This window comes from Anopheles stephensi, chromosome 3 (assembly GCF_013141755.1).
Source record: "Anopheles stephensi strain Indian chromosome 3, UCI_ANSTEP_V1.0, whole genome shotgun sequence".
Classification (NCBI taxonomy): domain Eukaryota; kingdom Metazoa; phylum Arthropoda; class Insecta; order Diptera; family Culicidae; genus Anopheles; species Anopheles stephensi.
In genome coordinates, this window is record NC_050203.1 from 236,199 (window position 1) to 250,998 (window position 14,800).

At 47.9% G+C, this 14,800-nt stretch overlaps 1 protein-coding gene across 3 annotated transcripts in view; it reads left to right on the forward strand.

Annotated features, from left to right (window-relative positions):
- LOC118508869 (protein prickle-like) overlaps positions 1-14,741 on the forward strand; it is a 104,919-nt gene extending 90,178 nt beyond the window's left edge. Inside the window, exons 2-9 of one of the 3 annotated variants that reach the window (XM_036048658.1) lie at positions 5,142-6,515; positions 8,391-9,291; positions 11,842-11,955; positions 12,045-12,173; positions 12,254-12,457; positions 12,533-12,630; positions 12,700-13,907; positions 13,970-14,741. In XM_036048658.1, the coding sequence (XP_035904551.1) occupies positions 5,422-6,515; positions 8,391-9,291; positions 11,842-11,955; positions 12,045-12,173; positions 12,254-12,457; positions 12,533-12,630; positions 12,700-13,907; positions 13,970-14,589 (4,368 nt within the window). In that variant the 5' untranslated portion in view covers positions 5,142-5,421 and the 3' untranslated portion in view covers positions 14,590-14,741. The remainder of the gene's footprint in view (positions 1-5,141; positions 6,516-8,390; positions 9,292-11,841; positions 11,956-12,044; positions 12,174-12,253; positions 12,458-12,532; positions 12,631-12,699; positions 13,908-13,969) is intronic. The other 2 variants (XM_036048659.1, XM_036048661.1) reach the window with 2 other exon arrangements.
- Positions 14,742-14,800: the final 59 nt, after the last annotated feature.

Below are 14,800 nucleotides of genomic sequence, written 5' to 3' on the forward strand. Positions count from 1 at the left end.
GTCGCTGAACACATTCCACGTTGGCGAGTCTTTGGGGGTAAATACATTCAATTCTACACGTGCGGTAAGTGATGGTAAATAATGCTGAAGAGATAAATGGCCGATTACGATTTACAGACGTGTTATCTAATAATTCACCTTTCCCGCAGTCCATCGCCAGTACGGCACGGGTCTGGGAAATTGCAATAAAATTCGAAGGTGTTTTAAGCTTCATTTCACTTGCTTCTTTTACACGCTCGAAATGCTGGTTTACGAGTTTTTCGTGGCTGCTTTTCTCTCGTGCATTTTACGACGGGATGCAATCGACTTAACGACATGACCTGCTACGGGTGGCTCGTATAATTTCAGGTACGAGCACGGGAAAGCCGTCTTCCAGCGGCCGGCGGGTGTGTGTCGATGGAAAATTTTCTCACTCTCAGTGCATGGCAACAATTACCCGGTTGGGAATGAAACTGGAGCATAAAATCGGATATAAATGGCATAATAAAGTCACAAACCACCAACCCGTCGTACGGTCACCGGTATAGTGGATGTCATATGGCAGTGCTAGCAATCATTTAATTTCCTCTAGGGATTTTATTAGCCCGCTGGCTCTTGTTATCTCCATTGTTTCGCCTACAACGAAACTCTTGGGATCTTCGACATCTCCGCATGGAAGGTACTGCACCACGGCTGCTAAGATCTTGATTTGCGTTCAACATCTCACCATTCAACACGATCAACAACAGCGCTTCATTAGAAGCAACGATAAAGAACCCGTTTACTTCGTGCAAACTGATCGTTAGCGTTGAAACACTGAGGACGCATATTGATGGGCGTTTTGCGTGCGCCGGGTTCTCGCGTGAGGCACTCTAGAACGCGCCAGACCAACTCTGGCGGTGCTAAATTGAGGAATCGCATCACACAAACGCACCGTATTTATGACTTTGCGATCAACCGAGCTAGAGCTTTCTGTGGCCTTGCTTTACGAGCTTGTTCGAATAAATTGAAAATTTATTAGGAAGTAAATAGCTAGGAAGTGGGCAGAGGGAACACCACCAAAGCTTCCAACGATAACTCCCATAACCCAAAGGCACCCCAATCAACGTAGTGCGTACCGAGAGAGGGAGTTAAAGGGCTCGTGGCTAGTTGGGACACTGACTAGACAAACTAGTGGCTAACGGAACATGATAATCAAATCCTTTCTATCTTGTCCCGGCCGTTTCAATCTGCCTCTAGAACGCGTGGAAGGCGTTTCGGGTTTGGCGGTTCTCTGCCGGAGAGCCTTATCCTAACCCATCGTCATCCAATCAATTCCCAATCGAATTTATGAGCATCTAAAAATGAGCTAAAAGCTTTGACTGATTGGCTCGCGGGGGTGCTTTCGTCGCGCGCCTCATCACCATCGCTGAAGTCTCTTCTGCATTGCGCTTTTCTTTCGACCTTAAGGTCAATGATTACCGCTTCGAGACCTTCGTGCAGCCCTTGGATGACCTTTAGGTAGGAGAATAAGATTAAAAGGTGGAGCACACCAATAAGATGGAAACTGGGAAATAGTTAGTAAAATTAGCGTCGACACGTGAAATCATTCCCTTCGAGCAACAAATGGATAAGACCAGGTTGAAGGGTTTTTGTTTTTTGCATGAAATGGTTAAACTGTTTTGTACGATATTTTTAAAGCAGCTACAGCAATTGTTAAACCTTGTTCCTTTTGTGCATTGGTTATAATTCGTTTTCGATTTTGGTTTAAATGATTGTACTACTAAATCAAACACCCCTCTCCTACTCTAATGCTCCATTGAATGCAGGTGAAGAGCTAAAAAAAAAAAGTAAAAAAACACTGCCACACTTTAACTCTTTCACTAGCTTCCAACACAAAATCGAACGAAAGTTCAAACGTTTCCAACATCCAAAATGAAAGCTGTGTAAGACTTAGAAAGAGTAACAGCTTTGAAAATGAATGAAAGGAATGTTGTGCAGATTAGCTTCCGGATCACGGCCGGTTTTCCTTACGACATCCCATTGGAGGAAACGAGCTGAAGCTTAATCAAACAAAATAAAAAACAAACTCAAACAAATCAGCACGCAATTCTGCAGTTCAAGATGCTATTTTGGGAGGATGCCCGCTGTTGCTTCTGTCTCTGTTTGTAGCGGAGTGAAAGCACGGAATGCAGATGGAAACTGGCGCCCTTTGCTTGATGAATGATCGCTTGAGTGGAGTGGAAGGCTAAATAAATGGAAAATAACCCTGAACTGAACTGGGCCTGCGAACAGCGCGTTTCTCGGAAGTCACCAAACGGCGGGTCATCATTTATCATGTCGAAAAAACAATCATTTTTCACTCACAAAATTTTGCCAGCAGTGTCATATTTGGGTCAAGTCATGTGCAAGCTTTTCTCTTGAAGAAAAAAGAGATAAACCAAACAAAAAGGTGAAATAGATCTTGCAGGTCGAAAAATATCTTTTTTCAAAAACTATTTTTACGCTTTTTCGTAACATGTGTTAGCATGTTGGCAGTTGTTAGAGGAATGCCAAGTTCGTCATCTAAGGCCGATGCGATCATTTCTTTCGTCTGCCCTCAAGTGGATGTTCAATAACGAAAAGACTCTCCTGTAGGTGTTCCAATGTTTATCGCGTGGCTTGAGCTATCCAACATTCCTGTTATTTGAATAGATTTTGGTTTTACTGTCAAAGAGGATTTTGTTTGTTACATTGAGAAGCGCAAATGCGCTTCGTTATCGGCTGGTAGCTGGAGGATCGAATCAAGACCAAAATTGCGCAGTCATTCAAATGGACGACCTGTCTAAGAGGCATACAACGTCGATGATACGCAGCATAAAACCACTTTCATGTCGGTGTGCGTTTGAAAGAGCTTCAGATGGAACTTATTCCGTTTCGGAGTTCGATCGATTGATCAGTCTTGTGCACGTTGTGCCTCTCACGAGCGGGGTGATGGATGATGATGAAGCCACTCAAATATCTACACCGGACAGCTATGTATGTGCGCACGCGAGATAACCTTGAGGTTGGCGAGTAGGATGTATGTTTATCCAACGTCCTTTCTGGTAGAAGTTCAAACGAAGATCTTCGACGTCATTGGGCGGTAATACGAAAAACTAGTTTTCGAATCGATTAATAACACATTGTGAAATCTGAGATCATGGTTTTGGATTAAGGATTGAATTAAGAAAATGGTGATTGAAAAGAAACAAAATACAACAGCCTTTAAGCAGTAGTAGCGATTAGAATAGAAAAGTTGTAGATGGTTACGTCGGTAGAGTTTCTGAGTCACATAAACACTATTTCCCACCAACCTTATCTTTTGTTATTCCTTGCTATAGCGAGAGGATGCATGAAGGTTTTTGGGGGTGTTTACGCAATCAAACAATCCCATTAAGCGCGAACCAGTGTTAGTTCGATCAAACCCCGATACCGGAAGAAAAATAACCTTTTACCACGGGGAGAAACTCATTTCCAAACAATAAATCAAGCATCTGCCAGCACGTAAACCTCTGAAAACCTGTGAACTAGAAAAGTGCCATCGGCAAGCGGTGACACTACGGAAACGGTAAGCGTTTCCCATTGAACGACAAATGACACAACGAGAAATGTATCTATCGTGCGTATAAAATCAAGATATCCAGCTGCCGGTGTTCCTGATCGAACTGCCCGATAGTAATAGGTTGTTTTTGTGCCCATCATAATACCCATTGCGAGCGATACTGCGCCGGATGCGGCTTGTCAATCCGTGGCAGTGGGATAACAAACCTATCTTAACTGCAACTATAAAACCTCTTCTCTAAACGCCAAGCTATGGGAGGTTTGTACGACGGGGTAATTTGCATTTTAGATTGACGAGAAAGCACAGCAAATGGGTACAGGGTGCGAGAGGCTCATAAATATAGAAGACAAGCGCTAGGACACAGGATCCCCTAGACCAAAGCTAGTCCGTGGAGAGGCTGCTGAGCAAAAGAGACATCAAATCGCCCACTTTCGCGTTGGAACCTAGAAACAGATTGATGGTAGCTGATCGCTAGACCGTCTCTCAATGAAAGAGATCAATTAACAAACGATTGAAGAAAATTCCTCAGTTGGGAGGGGTAGATGAACAAACTCGGTCGTGGATAAGCTGGGGAAAAATCGAGATGATAGGAACAAAACTCACAGGATGGGACGACAGCCCCAAAGGAATCTTTGTCCATCCCGGGCTGGTTCTTTTACGAGCTGTTTTATGGGTTAATCTTAATTTGTATCCCAACTGTAGCGTGCAGGAGGAAGGAGGTTACGCGCGATCGTCCCATTCTTCGACCAAAGCACATTGTGCCAGCACCATCATTCTTTATCGCCGACGATTTGAGTGCTACCGGCAGCTCCAAATGGCGTTTGGTCGGGAGTAATATGCAAATCAGAGAAGACTTTGCTGAGTTGGAGAATGCTCGGCCCCGAACACTTGCCAACGGTTACTCGTATGTGAGCGAGAAGTTTGAAGCTAAAATCGTCAGATAAAATACAGGCACGGCGGCTGATATTTGGGTGCTTGACGTACCCTCCCACGAACTCATTCGCCAATTAGCATGCTGGTCAGATTGTTGCTCCAAGTTGCTTGCTGCTAATCGAGCGATGTAGCCGTGCGATGTTTGCGATTGCATAAAACAAGAGTTTCTTGGCTAACGATCATCAGTTATTGAGCATGCTTTTTTGACAGGAATTTCATCACCATCGTATCGTAAGGTATGCTTTAACGTCTTAGGGGTCTAAGTCTCTTAAAGCACCAGGAATGCTCCACCAGTGAAATTCCACCTTCCTGCACAAAACCAGAAGCAGAACGTTTGGGGAAGAAAATCAGTGATAACCGGCAGCATGATTGATGATAAATATTTAAAAAACTCTCCTACTCGGCTGAGCAGAAGATTGAGAAGAATGTTTGTAGAAACAAACATCGGGACGACCCCTGGTTTATCGGGACGACCGCTCGAAATTATTCAAATGGTTATACCGATACCAACATTTTACTGTTAAACCATCGGAGACGCTATTAACTCTCATTTCCCGTACACATACATACGCACACGTACGCGTCTACAGGTGCTTTACTCGCGGTTTCTCAATTCGTTTCGTTAATGGAATTTAAATCGACGACGGAATTCTAACCTTTCCCAGAGATAGTGCGCGGCTTTAGAAAACAAGCACTAAGAGCAAACAGAGTGGAAAAAACGATTGAATAACAGTGAAGCAACAACACGAACAGCAGAACAGTGAAAAGCGTAAAGGCTTTAACGGCTAAGCCCACAAGAACAAAACACTTGAGCCATAAAAAGAAAACAAGGAAAGTGACAAATTTAAGCAATGTATTACGCAGCGCAGTGAAGGTGAAGAACGTGATGAGTTCTTGAGTGTTGATCGTATCGTTCAGTGTTCGAAATAGAAGACCGGTTGATCAAAATGACGGCAGGCGAAAGTCCCACGAAGTCAACGGTGCGGCTAGCGACAACAAACGGCTCGCATCATAATAACACCTCTGTTGGAGGCGCAACTGCAACGCCGGGAGTAGGTGGTGCTAGTGGTGGTGGTGGTGGAGGGACAGCCATCACGAAGCAATGGTGGAAGGTATGCTTTCTGTATGGAGGCAACCAGGAGAAATACTACCGACAGATCTACGGCAAAGCAGCGTCGGAACGTTTGGCGGCGGCCAGTGCCAAGCAGATGACCACCACGTCAGAAGGCATGCTCGGTGGTAGTAACGAACGTGCCGGAAACTGTAACGCAAATGGTACAGGTACTGGTAAAACCATTCCGACACTTCCGACCAAAAAGCTCTCGCCATCGAGTCAGCTCCGAGCGTCACCATCAGGGAACGGCTCCGCTTCTCCTGCGCTGGAGGATGGCTTTCGATTCCGCAAAGGGTCGCCGGTTATTAAATCGGCTTCCTCGCGATCGAGCCTTGCCATGCCTACAGTGGCTGGACCGAGTGAGCGTTCACCTCGTCCGAATCCTCCCGCCGGGATTCTTCGGAAACGGGTGACAGTACTGGACGATTCGTTTCTGCTCGGCAATAGCGTAGAGCTGCTTGGCTCAGAGCTGGAGGCGGAAGTAGACGAACAGAGATCGGACAGTGGCATCAACGTGGATGCCCGGCAACCGTCACCACAGGTGGCAGGCGAAGAACAACAGCGTCTCGACTGCCATCGGCCTGGCATGCGACGAACGTTTCACCTTAGCGGAGAGGAGCTACGGCTGCTCAACTTTGACCACGAACAAGATATTGCGGGCTCCCTTGCCTATGCTGCTGCCAACGGTACCTCTTCGACGCCAGCGATTCCTGCCCACAAGCAACAAATTAGTGCCGCCAGCAATCCATCAACATCATCATCATCATCATCATCAACAGCAACAACGACATCGTCGTCGTCGTCGAAGGCTTCCACCGGGAACCAGATGCGACGGCCACTACTAAATGCCCCTGGGAACGCCGGCGGATCGTTAGCGGGAACACCGATTACAACGGGAGCTTCCGTCGCAGTGTCAAGCAACAATGAGTGAGTAAATATTTGTGGTCACCAGCGAGCCAGGAGACTTGGCCGCTAATGAGCCAGACATGGCTGCTAGAATGCGCCCGTTTTGGGCAGAAACGTCCGTCCTGCTTCCATCAAACACAATCTCGTTTTGTGGCACTTTTTGTAGCTGGAATTATGCATGCAAATCGCTGGGAAGGGCTGTGTCATTATTTATATGTTTGTTTGGCTGAGATTGAACGGAAAGCATTTCGCTGTACAGCGGTACAGTGCAACGCAAATAATACATCGTCGGGGTAAAGGTTTGTGCTTTTGAATGCAACGCTCATCGCCCATTCGACGCTATTTCAAATCCCAAGATCGCAATAGGACTGAAGTTATTTCGGCTAATCCAATGTCCCATCTGCATGGGCCCCGATTCCGATTGGTGGGGAAACAATTTCCTCGTTCGGACGACACAGGTACGAGATCTCACGGCTTATCTCGCGGCGAAGGTGCAAGTAAATGATAGTGATTATGAAAATTTAAATTTTCTCTTCTGCTCTTGCTCCTGGTGCCTCTTTTCCACGAGCTGTCCAAATGCAGCGAATCTTAAATGCTCTCGAACACCAATTATCAGCCCGGACAGTACCGTTGCTGTCTGTGGGACATGCGTGTCCAGCCTTTGTCTCTGGCCTTTTATTTTTGGAAAAAATCACGCCATAAAAATACAACGCCACAAATTGCACGAATACGAGAATACTTAAGAAGTACAAGAAAATTGACCAATTTAGGTTGGGGTCCGTTTTTTTATCGGATGGTTAAATTCGCTTTTTCCGTTTCGGTTAATTTGACTGAGCGCCGCGTGGTGAGGCACAATGAGGCGGAATGAATGTACGACGCTGTTTCATAATTGCACAAATCATAGGATTGTTCTTTCGGAGCGTTTCTCACGCCAGATCCTTTCCAATCAAAGGTGTACCACCTTGTTGTGTGACTCACACGGTCCAACGAGCATTAGGCTGTGCATTCGGTACACTTCCTATCGTTCGAAAGGCCTTCAAGAGATCTCAAATGCCGCGGTCGTGCATGGGCAAACAGGCGGAAAGGGTTCTTCCACTGACCTTCCACGTGCCAGACGCATCCTGAGCCAAGTCGGACGGCGCAAAAACGCACCTCTTCATCGTCACCATTGCCAATCAATGCAAATCAAGTAATGTTCGGGGTCGTAAATTCCGCATCACACACGGCTTGCTGCCGCGTACGTCGACGCCTCGAAGGGTTGAAATTTGTGGTTCGAATTTAATTAAGAGAAATCCTCCATCTTCTCCGTGGCTGTGTACCCCTCAAGTTCCCGGCGGTAAGATCCAACGCATTCGAAATTGGACGCTGGTGAAAGGAGCTCTGGAGTAATGGCATGGAGTTTTTGCCTCAAGTAAAAACGCTGGACTTGGATTTAACCCGACCAGATTACCATGCTCCAGCGCAATCGATTTCGACCCATACCGAGGCGACAGGCTTTTCAAGTTGAGCCGGTCAAATTTAACCCATTTGGGTAACGAAAAACGAAAACACAATTAATCGTACTCTTGTTGTACACCTTCGGGAGAATAGTGGAATTGGACACTCATTACCGGAATTGGGTACATACGCAGAGAGGCCAAAAATGCGAAATCGAAATAATCGACTTGTTGTAAAATGAACGTCAAGTTTTCTTATCTTACGTCTGGGATATACCTAATTGAACAATCAAATTTATCTTGCGTCAATATCGACAGCCTTCCGGAGTTTGCGTTTAATTAATGTTCACCTCACATAACCAAGGCTATGCAATTCGTTCAGACAGCTTATAATTTTCGCCGTATACCGTGTTCTATCACTAATGTTTTGTTGTTTTTCTTTGGCTTTTGTCTCCTTTAGGGTGTCATTGGCGAATTCATCAGTACAAATGTCGTATCCATACCAAAAATCTCACCATCCATCGCAGCCACAGAATGGGCACCCACAGCATCAGCTGATGCTACAACATCATCCCCAGCAGCAGCAACAGGATCTCGCGTCACATCATGCTCACCATCCTCACGCGCACCCGTATGGGTACGATGTTGGTCGAAGCCCTCTACGAAGTCCCCAATCGCCTCCTTTGTATAGCGGCAAGCCGCCACCACCGCCGCCACAATCCTACCACTACCAACCGCCAGCCCATCACTGCCCTCAGTCTCTGTCAGGAGCGCCAACAACCGTACCAGGCATTCCGGGACATCTTCCCCTGACTGGTGTGGTGGGTGGAGGTGGTTCGGCGGACTGTTTTATGCTACCACCTCTCCAGCCCCAATCACCCGACGGTTTGCCGACAGTGACGAACACCAGCAGTACGGCCACGAATGCCCCATCGCTGCGATCCGTTTACCCGCATCATCAGGCATATTCATCGATCGGATCGTCCCATCATCCGTTTCACTCACCTTCATCGGCGGCCGCCCTCATTGGACCATCGATGCCACAGCATCCGCATCAGATACCCTTTTCCTCGATACATCAACATCTGCTCGGCACCGGTACTGGCGGCCCGTCGACAGCACTTGGCTCAAACTCGGTCGGAGTAGCGCAGGGAGGACCTGGAAGCGTGGGGATGATAGGAGCAGGTGGTGCCGGTGGACCACTTGCCGGACCTGGAGCAGGTGGAGCGGGAGGCGGGGCTGGAGGTGGAATCGGTGCGGGTGGTGGTATGGGAGGTCATAACTACTCGCAATCGGATGATGATAGTGGTTGCGCGCTGGAGGAGTACACCTGGGTGCCGCCCGGGTTACGTCCGGATCAGGTACGTTCCAGACTGCATTCTGTTGCTGTGTATACTGTTGCAGTTTCTCCCTTCATTAACCCTTCAGTGAAAAACGATCATCCTTATGCCATATCACCACACACATAGGGACGGACAGACTGTGAAGCAATTAAGTAGAGCTTGCAAAAAAATAGATCTTCGGTGACGATGCGTTTGACATTTGTACAGAAAAGCCCGCTCTGTGTGGGATTGTCATATATTTATTTGATTCTTTGTAAACTGTTTTATCATGGAATATTCGAGGATAACTGAACTCTTCTTGGTCATGGTGTGCCTGTGGTCAAAGGAATTTCATAATTACACCCTGCACAAACACATCGTGTGCGCGCACGGTTCGCCCTTTCGACGCTCGTGGTAGGCGCTTGATCTGTTGTTTTCCTTTCCTTTCAGTGCTTTTATTACACTGTTCCTCCTTGGTGGGTCAGCTCTTCGTTCGTTGGTGGGTCCACGTTCGAGATGGAACTTGTAAAATGACGACCCAACGAAGAGAGACAGAGAAGAGCAAAAACAGTATAAATGGCAAGAAACTAGTTCGACAACGTAATAAATGCACTGCAGTGTAAAATTATGAGTGAACAGGATCACAGGCTCGTACAGGGAAGAAAAGCGGACTGGACACTTTCGCGTCTTGGCCGGTGTATCGTCGTCCTTTGTCATTGGAACCCATCCACTGTGTATGAACCACACAGAGGACAGAAAGGGATGAAGCGAGTGTTTTTAATTTAAAATTTTATGCCATTGCAATCTCTGGAAGGTCTTCGGTAAAATCGATTCAGGCTGATAACATGCCGATATTGGGGCTTTAAAAAAATGTTCACCGACATCGACAAGCGACCGAGAGACGGCTGATGGAGAATTCAATTAAAAGTGCTCCTTTCGTAAGAATGGATGTCCCTCTACACCCACGAGCAGAAGATGCCAGATCCGAGCTGTGGCCGCAAAGGATAAAGTCGTAAAGTGGGAATGGAAATAAATTGTAGCATTTGCAAACCTGCTTTTGAGTATTATCTTTTAATCGAAGTATGACGCCCTCGTGCAATAAGAATACACATCTCCGTTCGCGATGGAGTCGGTTCTTCGGGCGGCCTTCTTGGTGCCTAGAATATGTGCGAACCGACGCTGCGACACTGGCGGCGGTGGCTAGTGTTGCTGCCACAGGTCCATTCACCTCCACGGGTCGCCAAAACCAGAACGAAGGGACTTATCAGACATGGTAATGGAGGGAAGGGAATTATAATTCCAGTTTTTGCATCTCCGGCAGCGTGCAAACTCACCCATAGCAGCACTTACACACACCCGTGCTAATTACAGACTAGCCGTCAGCCGAAGTGTTATTGCTACCGTGCGCCCTAGGAGTTTGTTGCCCCTCTGTAGACTGATCCTCAAGCTGCTGCCATCCGCGATGCAACCCTTCGGTAATGGGTATCATCTGCTTCCGGTGAGCGCCACAAACCGAAGATCAGACCGCGGTCGCACAATTCTGAATTGTGCCTCAACCATATTCGGAGCATGTTTCGGCTATCGGTGGCTTCGATCTTGCGAGTCGTCCACTTGCGACTCACTGCCCGATTTGGAGTTCTTTCGATCGTAATCGAACTCGGCCGGGATTGGGTTGGCCGCAGCGGTGTTGCGACATGTTTGCACGCGATTCTTTATTAATTTATGTTTCCCTGGTGCTGCCGAGGCCCTTTGCCACACGCGAGACTACCATTACTGCTTCTGGTGGAAAGGTTTCTGCATCTTTGAATTCGATGCCTGCCCGGTTCGGATGTCTACTACAGCTCAGATTCTGTCGCCCTGCCCTGATCTAATCTAATGAATGTCTTTGGATTAGCAGTGGCAGCAGTGAAAAAACATGCAATCAAGCGCTCTTCTAACCATGCGCGGCAGCCTCATGCACATCCCGGAGTTCTTGCACACGGACCTTCGTACGGTGGAAAGTTAATAAATAAAACCAACACCGCGCTCCGCCCGGCTGTACCTCTTCGTTTACGGTCGTTCAGTGGGACCGTAGCAAGGGGGAAAACGGGAAACTGTAGTTGAAGACACGAAGGAAGTAATTGGAAATATTTTTTAATCGGTACCTCGGTCGGAACCCTCGAGCCAGGTGAATCGGTTTGCAGGGAAGGGAATATCAGTATAATTCATATGCAAATAGACGTAACGGCTGCTATGGCTCAAAAGTGCCCTTCATCCAGAAACGGGGAGAGAAATTCCATCCCCTAGCGACGTCTGGTGGATTGGAATTCGTCTTTGGGGCGCTTCTTGTAACCGTCGCCCCGACGGTAAGACTTCGATTATCGTTCGACGTTTGCACCGTCCGGCTGTGGACATGTTGCTTGCATTTAATCACTTGTCTAGCTTGATCGAACACGTGGAACCGTTGCAGCAACTTCCTTGTCTGGGACGTGCAGTTATCCTTTGTATCGTGTTTTTCTACTAACCACACCGATAAGGTGTACAATTTGCTGCTATTGATCCGTGTGTCCGGTTTGTTTAACATTTCTCTTTATCGCCCGTCTGGCACAGGTCCATCTGTACTTTTCCGCCGTTCCGGAGGATAAGGTCCCGTATGTAAACAGTATCGGCGAGCGGCATCGAGTTCGACAGCTGCTTCAGCAGCTTCCACCGCATGATAATGAGGTGAGTATCGGGAACTCGGGGAAGGATTATACATGTCTCTCCGTTTCTCTCCACTTACCACTTACCGCATCGTATCTTACCGTTCCCAGGTTCGCTACTGTCACTCGCTGACCGATGAAGAACGTAAAGAGTTGAAGCTGTTCTCTGCCCAGCGTAAACGGGAAGCTTTGGGACGTGGCACAGTCAAACAGATTACGAACACCTTAATTTGCGAGCGAGTAAGTGCCGTGGGAGGACAAAGTAGTAGTATTGTTTGCATCGCTTATTAATGTTTGCTATTGTTTGTCGGTGATTACAGTGTGGAGAGTGTGCGTCTTCCGGTGACATGATGGTGTTTGCGTCGCGGTTCGAGCCCAACACCTGCTGGCATCCGGCCTGTTTCGCTTGCTGCGTTTGCAAGGAGCTGTTGGTCGATCTGATCTACTTCCATCGCGAGAATCGATTGTACTGTGGTCGACATCATGCCGAAACACTCAAACCCAGATGCTCAGCCTGCGATGAGGTAAGGTTTGGAAGAAATTCTTCGTCAACCGAAAAGAGCATCTTCACTCTCTCACTTTTCTGTGCTGCTTTGTAGATTATCCTGGCCGACGAGTGCACTGAAGCGGAGGGACGCGCATGGCATATCAAACACTTTGCTTGTTTCGAGTGCGATAAACAGCTTGGCGGTCAGAGGTGAAATCTCAACTTAACCATACGATCGGAAGACGTATATTGATTTAGTTGCTTTTTTTTTATTTTCAGGTACATCATGCGAGACGGCAAGCCATACTGTCTACACTGTTTTGACGCCATGTTTGCCGAGTACTGCGATTATTGCAGCGAACCCATCGGAGTAGACCAGGGACAAATGAGCCATGATGGTCAGCACTGGCATGCGACGGACCAATGTTTCGCCTGCAGTACCTGTCGCTGTTCGTTGCTCGGACGTCCGTTTTTGCCACGCCGTGGTGAGATCTACTGCTCCATAGCCTGCAGTAAAGGTGAGCCACCGACACCCTCGGATGGTTCTTTGCCGGCTGCCGCAGTCCTGCTACACGCCAACGCAAGAAGCAATCGCACTCTAGAGAACGAGCAGCCGCGGGAGGATGGCAAAGACTTTGATCACACGAACGCCAAATCATACCGAAGTTCTCCGTCTCATCGGAGTGCGCGGTCACCGGAACCTCTTCGAAGTCCGGACCGGGGCACAAGGTGTCTCTCACCATCGCACACCGAAGCAAGCAATGGAGAGTCTAACTTTGATGGTAATGGAAACGATGAGATGACTCTGTCTTGCTACACTGCCGCCACCAGCATAACGACTTCGCTGTCAGCTGCAACGGGTAATACCAGTACGACACTTGCCACCACTGCCACCAACAATACCGCCAACGAGGCGATAATTTCAGCCAACGATCACGAAGTACAAAGCCAAGAAAGCACCAACGGCAAAAGCGATCGCGAGCACCTGCTCAGCCCCGCTTCCACCGCAACGGGGACAACTTCGGACACGTCCAGCAGTGGTGTCGGTGACTCGAACCGACACCGCATTCCTCAGTGCTCACCGGAATTGAATCGCCTGTTGCACAAAGATCGCAGTCGCCAGCCACTCGATTTGACAGATTTGGGCCACAGTCTTGAACAGCACTGGCAATCAGAGCGTGCGGGAAGCGAAAAGATCTCTGTTACTAACCCTGCGGCCACCGTTCGGACGCAAACCGCCATAGCGATCGGATCCGGAAATGTGAACGCTGGACCAATTCTAACGTCTTCCATGCCCGAACTCAACCGTTGTCTAGCGCCGGGCAGTGGATCGCCCAGAATAAGTAGAACCAATAGTCCAATGTCTATGCCAGTAGAGGACAATGTCGGAGCGATGGGCGAGGATGATGATGATGCGGACGAACAAAACCAAAACGCATCGGATGCGTCGCATTCTATCGTGGAGCTTCCAACGCCACCGCCAATAGGTAGATTTGGCAGTAGAGCACAGCAATAGCATTGATTTTTAACGCATTTTTTTAAATTTCAGTTATTAAAAAGGAAGTACGATTCGAGGGAGATTTCCAGGACTCGTTACCCCGTACAAAGAGCTACTGCCAGCGTAATGGCGGACAGCGTAACCGAACAGCTAAATCATCTAAGAGAAGAACGGATTACGATCGCTATGAGCACGGTTCCTCATCATCCCGGCGTCACCATCACTCAGTGTCGCAGCAACAACATCAGCACGATCGGCACGATCGCACCGGTGATCGTCATGGATCCTCCAGCAGACGTTCACCTCGTCGTCGACGCCATAATACACGCGACGAGCCAAGCCATCGGAGAAGCTACGCCTCGGATGAAGATGAGCTGGAAGAGGAAGAGACCGACAATTACCGCCGCCATCATCACTCCCATCATCGGGAGCAGCGAACGGTAGATGATTCGGATGTTCGTAGCGTTTGCTCGACGTGCTCGTCCAGCTCTTCCAGTGCGGATGACGATGTATACGAGCTGCCTCTCCGACGCACCTCGTACGGCGGTACTCGGATACACTATATGCCAAACAACTCGCTGGCGTGTGCCAAAAAACGCAAGCAGCTGCAGACATCCGGTGTTGGTGGTCAGCAGTATGAGAAGGACAATAAGAACTGTATCATATCGTAGGTAAGCAGACCATGAGTGTGTTGTGTTGTCCCCTGTCCCTAACCTGTTACATATCTCTTGTCTGGTGGGGTGTTTTCCCGCTGCTAGATTTACAAATTTGAACGTGAAAGCAATATTACTTCAATAAGAAGAGAAAGGTGGAGAAAAAAAAACATTTCATTACAGTATTTGCTGAGGTGATATGAAAGAAAACTAAATAGTGCATTGCTTT